Consider the following 753-nt stretch of genomic DNA (forward strand, 5'->3'; position numbering starts at 1 on the left):
CGATGTCCTCCCGGTGCTCCCCCTCCTAAAGCCAGTCTAGGGCCGGGTCGCCCGCGCAGTCCAGCCGCAGCGAACGCGAAGATCTCGGCGCTGCTGGGGCAGCGGGCTTCTCCCGTCCGCTCAGGGCTCGCAGGGCGCTGTAGACTCCAGCAAAATCTAGCCATCTGGTCGGAACCAGCCCCCCGAGAACCTGGCTCCAGGTCAGCAGCTTCTGCAGCACCGCGGGGAGCGGCGCGAGGAACAGGGCGAGCAGCTCGGCCCAGAAGCTGGTTCGAGCTTCGGGCTGGGCAGAGGAAGGCCATAGGGGGTCCCCAGGGCTGTCCCGGGCAGGCGGCGTCGGGAACTTGCAAGGACCTGGGTGTGAACGCCACGGGAAGAAAGGCAGCCAGAACCGGGATCCCGCCCGAGGGGCGGGCCGTTTCCGCGCTCCCACAGTCCCCGGCTCCATCTCCTTTTCTCGGCAGGCTGGGTTGGGTCCGCGGAGCTCGGCGCGGGCGGGATTCGGGGAGGGCCTACACAGCCTCGGCCTTGCCCAGGGGCAGAGTCGGGGTTCCAGGCCGATCCCCGGGCCAGCTGCAGAGCCTCAGCGGGCGGCGGCTTCGGCAGCGGAAGGCAGACCACAGGGCGGAGCGGCCCGCGCAGGAGGCGGCGGCAGAGGCGACGGCCATCCTGGCGGGGAAGGAAGTGTCCTAGCCGGCTCGAGGCCTCACCACCATAGAGAAGGGGCCTCCCGCGGCTACCGGGGGGCATTCT

At 70.7% G+C, this 753-nt stretch overlaps 1 protein-coding gene across 1 annotated transcript in view; it reads right to left on the reverse strand.

Moving 5' to 3' along the window:
• PPP1R15B (protein phosphatase 1 regulatory subunit 15B) overlaps positions 1–747 on the reverse strand; it is a 12,398-nt gene extending 11,651 nt beyond the window's left edge. The window contains 1 exon segment of the mRNA XM_027776045.1: positions 40–747. Coding sequence (XP_027631846.1) covers positions 40–448 — 409 coding nt within the window. The 5' untranslated portion in view covers positions 449–747.
• Positions 748–753: the final 6 nt, after the last annotated feature.

Source organism: Tupaia chinensis, unplaced genomic scaffold (assembly GCF_000334495.1).
Source record: "Tupaia chinensis unplaced genomic scaffold, TupChi_1.0 Scaffold000627_1, whole genome shotgun sequence".
Lineage (NCBI taxonomy): Eukaryota > Metazoa > Chordata > Mammalia > Scandentia > Tupaiidae > Tupaia > Tupaia belangeri.